Source organism: Esox lucius, chromosome 18 (genome assembly GCF_011004845.1).
Source record: "Esox lucius isolate fEsoLuc1 chromosome 18, fEsoLuc1.pri, whole genome shotgun sequence".
Taxonomy (NCBI): Eukaryota; Metazoa; Chordata; class Actinopteri; order Esociformes; family Esocidae; genus Esox; species Esox lucius.
The window spans coordinates 13,983,352-13,989,621 of record NC_047586.1 but is presented as its reverse complement, the minus strand read 5'-3'; the positions used below and the strand labels follow the sequence as shown (position 1 = coordinate 13,989,621).

Below are 6,270 nucleotides of genomic sequence, written 5' to 3'. Positions count from 1 at the left end.
TTATTCCGAGGACCACCCGACAGCTTGACAACACACTGATTTGTTTATTCACTTGAATTTGCTTGAGAGGTTTGCTGGCTACCAATCGTTGTAGTGTTCTGTAAAGATAAAAGATTACATCAACCATAATCATGGATTCAGCACTGGACTTTTTTGTCTCTGAAAACAGATGGACATTATCTGAATAAGGACAGAGAAGATGATGTGATCCCTATCCAGGAATCATCCTTGAGATACCACATTTTCCTATAATTTCATAAAATTCAGTTTGGGTGAATATATTTACAACCAAAATAATCCTACTTAGACTTTTGCACAGAATGTTTTCTGAGTCATAATTAAATTTTTTAGCAATTTTGTGCAGGGTGAAGGGTGCAGGGTGAAGCTAAGAAGTCATTTTACACACTCTTTACACATTTTACACAGTCTTTAAAAAGATTTAGGTTTTGAAGGCTGGGATTCTGCTGTCCTGGATTACTGGTTCAACCATCAGTGATAAACTGGTTCCACCATCAGTGGTATACTGGTAGTAACTGTCAACACTGCCCTTGCCAGAATATTGCCATATTCATACTTAAATCCTTTTCTGAACTACTGGACTCATCAAATTATTTATCTGGGATTATGAATCATACAAGAGAAGAAAAATTAATCTCTGTTTATCTAAGATGGTGGGAGGACTCTCTCCTCAATGTCATACTACTAATGTCAAATCTTCACGTCTCCTGTAAGCTTGAAATCAATGTAATACACAGCACAGTCTGTATCCCTAATTTTTATTTGCTTTGTCATGTTATTTGTATTGGTTGTAATGGTATGGTCTTTAAATAAATACATAAAAAACACCCAGTACCAGATTCTGTTGCTTTTGTCTCCAATAAAAAAAATATTTGAAACAAAAATAAAACATGTAGGCAATCAACTACAAACACAAAATTAATGACTTCTTATGCAGACATTTACTTTATCTAAAATAGGTTTACGTGGATCAGCAATGATCGAATATAATGGAACCGTCCCCATGTACTGAATGCAATAATACTCCCAGCGTCTTTTGAGCCAGGAGATGGCGCACTATACATGCCAAATAAGGCACTTCTAACAGTTTCCTTGAGGATCTAGCTGAACAATCAACATCCCAAATGGAATGCAAAATGCATATTAAAAAATAACATATTAATAAAGGACCATTTCTAAAGATAGGGGCTACAGGTAACTTGAGAACTCTACCACTATCTGTGATTACTCCACACCAAGCTCCAGTGGCCAGCTTGGCTCACAGCTCAATCCCCAGGACACCTGGGACTGTCTATAGCTAAAGAACTCTTTTCTGCTTCACATCTACAGGACTGTCTACAGCTACAGAACCCTTATCTGCTTCACATCTACAGGACTGTCTATAGCTAAAGAACCCTTTTCTGCTTCACATCTACAGGACTGTCTACAGCTACAGAACCCTTATCTGCTTCACATCTACAGGACTGTCTATAGCTAAAGAACCCTTTTCTGCTTCACATCTAAAGGACTGTCTACAGCTACAGAACCCTTATCTGCTTCACATCCACAAGACTGTCTATAGGTACAGAACCTGTAATCGTTTAATATCTACGGGACTGTCTATAGCTAAAGAACCTGTAATCGTTTAATATCTACGGGACTGTCTATAGCTACAGAACCTGTAATCGTTTAATATCTACGGGACTGTCTATAGCTAAAGAACCTGTAATCATTTAATATCTACGGGACTGTCTATAGCTACAGAACCTGTAATCGTTTAATATCTACGGGACTGTCTATAGCTACAGAACCTGTAATCGTTTAATATCTACGGGACTGTCTATAGCTAAAGAACCTGTAATCATTTAATATCTATGGGACTGTCTATAGGTACAGAACCTGTAATCGTTTAATATCTATGGGACGGTCTATAGCTAAAGAACCTGTAATCATTTAATATCTACGGGACTGTCTATAGCTAAAGAACCTGTAATCATTTAATATCTACGGGACTGTCTATAGCTAAAGAACCTGTAATCGTTTAATATCTATGGGACGGTCTATAGCAATGGAACCGTTGGCTGCTTCATGTCTATGCTTCACCCTGGCCATTTGCATCCACTCCTGGTCAGGTCGGTACCTCTGCACTTGGGTCCGGACCTCGTCGGTCTAATGCAAAGATCAAGCAGGCAAACTATGCACTGGACAATATTGAAATTGTATTATTAGATATTGAAAGCTACTTCATATAATCAAGTGGGGAATGTTTAGATAACTGAATAAAAAAAGAATCATGACATTTTGTCCAAAAATCTTTATTTCTGAATCCCAATGAAAAATAATGCCACATGTATGCCCACAAAGCGAAGGAAATGTTCTTTGTTCACATAAGATGGAGCATTCAATTATTCAGTTCCTCATGTACTAAGAGGGCATCAAAGGGACTGAAATAACTTAAATATAAATTGTTAAGATTTTCTTACCCCAACTTACATGGTGCATCACCAGGGGAGTAACAGTTAGGTCAATGATTTTAAAATAACATGTAAATATACAAAACATACAAAACTGAAATGGGACAACAAAATTAAATATGTTTTACATTCACAATTTCTTTACCATTAATAATCAATTGTATTGTTCAGTGAAAATTCAGAACCTTTTGCTTAATAAATAATTTATATTCAGAGGGGGGGTTCAACTAAATCTAAACTAAATAAGGCCTTAACACTTGACAAACCTAGAATTTAGTTCTAGAGGATCTTAATTCTCCAGTAAAATATTAAAGCAAAATGTGGATATCCTCATTTGGACTCAATTAAGACCATTGAGGTATTTAGGTCTAACATATTTAGGAATTTATGTAAAAATGGTTATGTTTTCCTTGACTAAAATATAACCCACCATAGCCGTGAGTGTGACAAATCATTGATATAAATGCATTGAAATGCTGCCCTCACAGACCACTCCGCACAATTGACTGTGCTCACACATACACATACACACATACACACACACACACGCACACACGCACACACAAGCACGCGCACAAACAAGCACGCACAAATTCATAGTCATCCTTCCTTGATGGCAGCCAGTCACATGCAACTTGTTTGATGTGTTTTCCTGCAGCAGTAACTGTCTGTACACAAGAGAGGTCCATCTAAAAGGGTCGAGCTCTGTAACAGTGACCTCACTAAGGTGTTGCTAAAGCATTAAGAAAACAGCCAATAACAGGAAAGGATCAGAAAACAATAGAAAAAGAAAACATACACTTCAATTCAAGGTCAATTTGCTGGCGGAACATTCAAACCATTCATTTTGTACTCTCAATCACGAGGTTTGTATCAGTAAATTAGCATGCCTTTGACATTATGATATTCTCCAGGCGTCGCTCTGTGATCCTCTAGTCAAGTTAAGGTCCAGGGCAAAACAAAACACCGGGTGTGGTTGTACATTTCATACAAACTAAACACGACTTTGGTCACAGTTCTAGCTAAAAGAAAGACATTCATTTCAAACTATTTATTTTGCTTCAGCATGATCAACCCCGCCTATATCACAAGGATGCAATTCCACTACTTTCCTCCTACCATGGCACTGTTATTGCACAATTACCTTCACTTAGTCAAGGTAGTCTTCCCACAATATACTCAAACCTCCACCAAGCTACAGTCTTCCAAATATGTTCAGTAACTGGGTCAGGGCCAGAGATGTGTTATACATTGTTCAGACTGATTGACCTTTGCTCTCAATTGTTGACACTATTTGTGGAGCAACTGCTTGACTGGAAAATAGTCAACATAATAATGTACAGCAGGGTGAGCTTCAAACTCTTCCTTTGTTTTAAGCCATGCATGTGTCAGCATCCAATGGCATGCTGGGAGAAAAAGGCATCACTGTCTTTTTAAGGTCTTCTAGCAAGGTTCTCTGCTAGTTACAAAGAGTGAGTTCAATACTGTATGTGAGTTCAATGCTTTGATAGAGATGTAGAGAACTCAAGTACAAACTCAAAGGGTCTCTTATACGCATTTCCAACCGAGACCAGTTTTTAGATGACTACATGAATATATAGTGGCCTTTCTAGCAAAACCAGTTTGTACATCCAGTAATTTCAATATACAACCTACCATATGAAGGAGAACTATCGGTCTTCCCTAATGTAGTTGCAGTTGCAACTTTTACCATAGGAATTATACCAGAATCCCCATATTGCTATTCACACTAATTCTTATATCATAGTTACCAAGTCAGCCAGATTTAATCGTTATCAAAACTGTCCCTTATAATCCACACACCATACTGAAAATTCCCCAAAGTGCCACAGCAATTCACAGATGGTGTGGTCCAGTATAACTAACTAACTCAATACATTGTACTGTAGTCACTAACAAAGGAAAGCATAGGCAAAAAGGTGACTGAGGCCAGTGACACTGATAGACTCCATTTTATAACTATAGCCCTCACTCCTACTAGAAGGTGTGTGTGTTGGGGAGGAGGGCCAACATTTGAGACAGGAGGGTCATGTTCAGAAGGGCCAAAACGTGAGAAATAAACAGGAGGTGCTAGGGGAGCTTGTTCAATAAGAACGCATTTTAATGTTCTGGTTCAAAACCTCTCTGTGTGGTTCCCTACTGAACACAACCCAGATGTGGAGATTTAGTGTTACCTCTAGCAAGCATGTACATTCCGGGAGTCTTCGTGAGCACAATGGCAGTGGTGGCTAGTAAGTGGAGATGGGAAGAAAGAGCACTACCTCTGAAGATCACGCAATGATGTTTCATTGGTGCTCCGTCAAAATTGAAAGTGAATCATTTGTAGAAATAGATAGTGTACCGTTTAAAAAGCTAGTTTTCAGAGCATGCAACACCTGTGCTTCTCTTTTGAGGCTATATGCATATGCATCAATGACAAGAACATCGTGTTACCAAAAAGATTTAGGCCCACCGGCCACCAGTTTATTGGTGACTTTTGACCTGTAGTCCATGTGTGTTGGCATGGTATTCAAAACACCGGTGAACCCAAGGGTGACTCTTAATAGTCTAAACTGGCCTTATTCCTTTTGTATCTTCCCCTTCCCCTGTACATATCTGAATAGGAGACCAGGATAAGAAGCCATGCCAGACAATTGAGATGTGCCCCAACAATTACAGCATGAGAACAAATTGACAAAACACAAACGTGAATGAGGTCATAGATGGCCTATAAGAATGTATTGTGGTCAGAGAATGGGGTTTTGGGTGGGGGCAGAGGAGAGGGGCAGGGTCCATGAGGGGGCTGAGAGTACAGGGGTACAGGCAGCCCAGGTTTAGGTTCAGGCTGTCCCACTTGCAGAATAGGAGAACTGGGGGAAATGGGGTCTCCTGTCGCTGTCGAAAGACTCCATGTTGTCATCTGGAACGGAAATTGAGGTGAAAAGGAGAGAGCTTAATAATTCAAAAGGGACATTCATGTTCTGAAGCAAAAAACAAAAACTTACAAATCAAACCAATTTCATATAAAAGTAATATTGTGGTTTATACAGCCCCCCCCTCCCCCCCTACAACCACCAGTGGGAGTGATTGTTCTGCATATCACACCATGCAAGTCCACTCAGAACATATTCTCATTTCTGACAACAACACAGGAGCAATTAGGGTTAACTGGCTTTCTCAAGGACAGAACGGATTGTTTTTCCTTATGACATCCACAGGATTAAATTTAGCATCCTTAGGCTTATTGGAAAGAGGACCAGGCTACTCTTTAAGCAGTGTTTTGTGACAGTGGGACGAGTGTACCTTGTCCTGGAGGGGTGATGGTGATAGTCTGCCCTGTGAACTCCACGTCAAAATAGCGGGTGTCGGTTTCTGAGGTGACCTGGGGCTTAAAGGGCGGGACCAGCTAAGAGGAAAAGGGGAGGAGTTAGGAGACTGGAGCGCCCGCCTGACCTAATGACGAGGACAAGATAAAAGGATGATACCTTCTTCTCATACACGTCCTTCCACTCGATCCCTGCGAAGAACTTGTGCTGCATTATCTCCTTGGCATCATCAGGTCCTCCACCTAACCTAAAGAGAGGAGAGGAACAAACACATTCACTGGATTAGGACCAGGTCTGATGTCACCATAACTGTTCACCACCAAACTGGCAAACACGCCCACAGTCAAATTTCATTTGACCAATGAGTGGCGGGATCTGATCTCATTTCGCAGTCTGTGTGGTTAGCCCACAACTCACTAATAATGGAGGGGTGCTAATAGCCTGGTATCTGTGCTCCACTTTCCCTTTAATCC

At 40.1% G+C, this 6,270-nt stretch overlaps 1 protein-coding gene across 3 annotated transcripts in view; it reads right to left on the bottom strand.

Moving 5' to 3' along the window:
• Window positions 1-4,921: 4,921 nt before the first annotated feature.
• Window positions 4,922-6,270, bottom strand: part of LOC105017614 (RAC-alpha serine/threonine-protein kinase) — a 31,889-nt gene continuing 30,540 nt past the window's right edge. For all 3 annotated transcript variants that reach the window (XM_010882326.5, XM_010882327.5, XM_020056346.2), the window contains exons 12-14: window positions 5,957-6,044; window positions 5,775-5,877; window positions 4,922-5,391 (exon numbers count right to left, since the gene is read on the bottom strand). In XM_010882326.5, coding sequence (XP_010880628.1) covers window positions 5,312-5,391; window positions 5,775-5,877; window positions 5,957-6,044 — 271 coding nt within the window. In that variant the 3' untranslated portion in view covers window positions 4,922-5,311. The remainder of the gene's footprint in view (window positions 5,392-5,774; window positions 5,878-5,956; window positions 6,045-6,270) is intronic.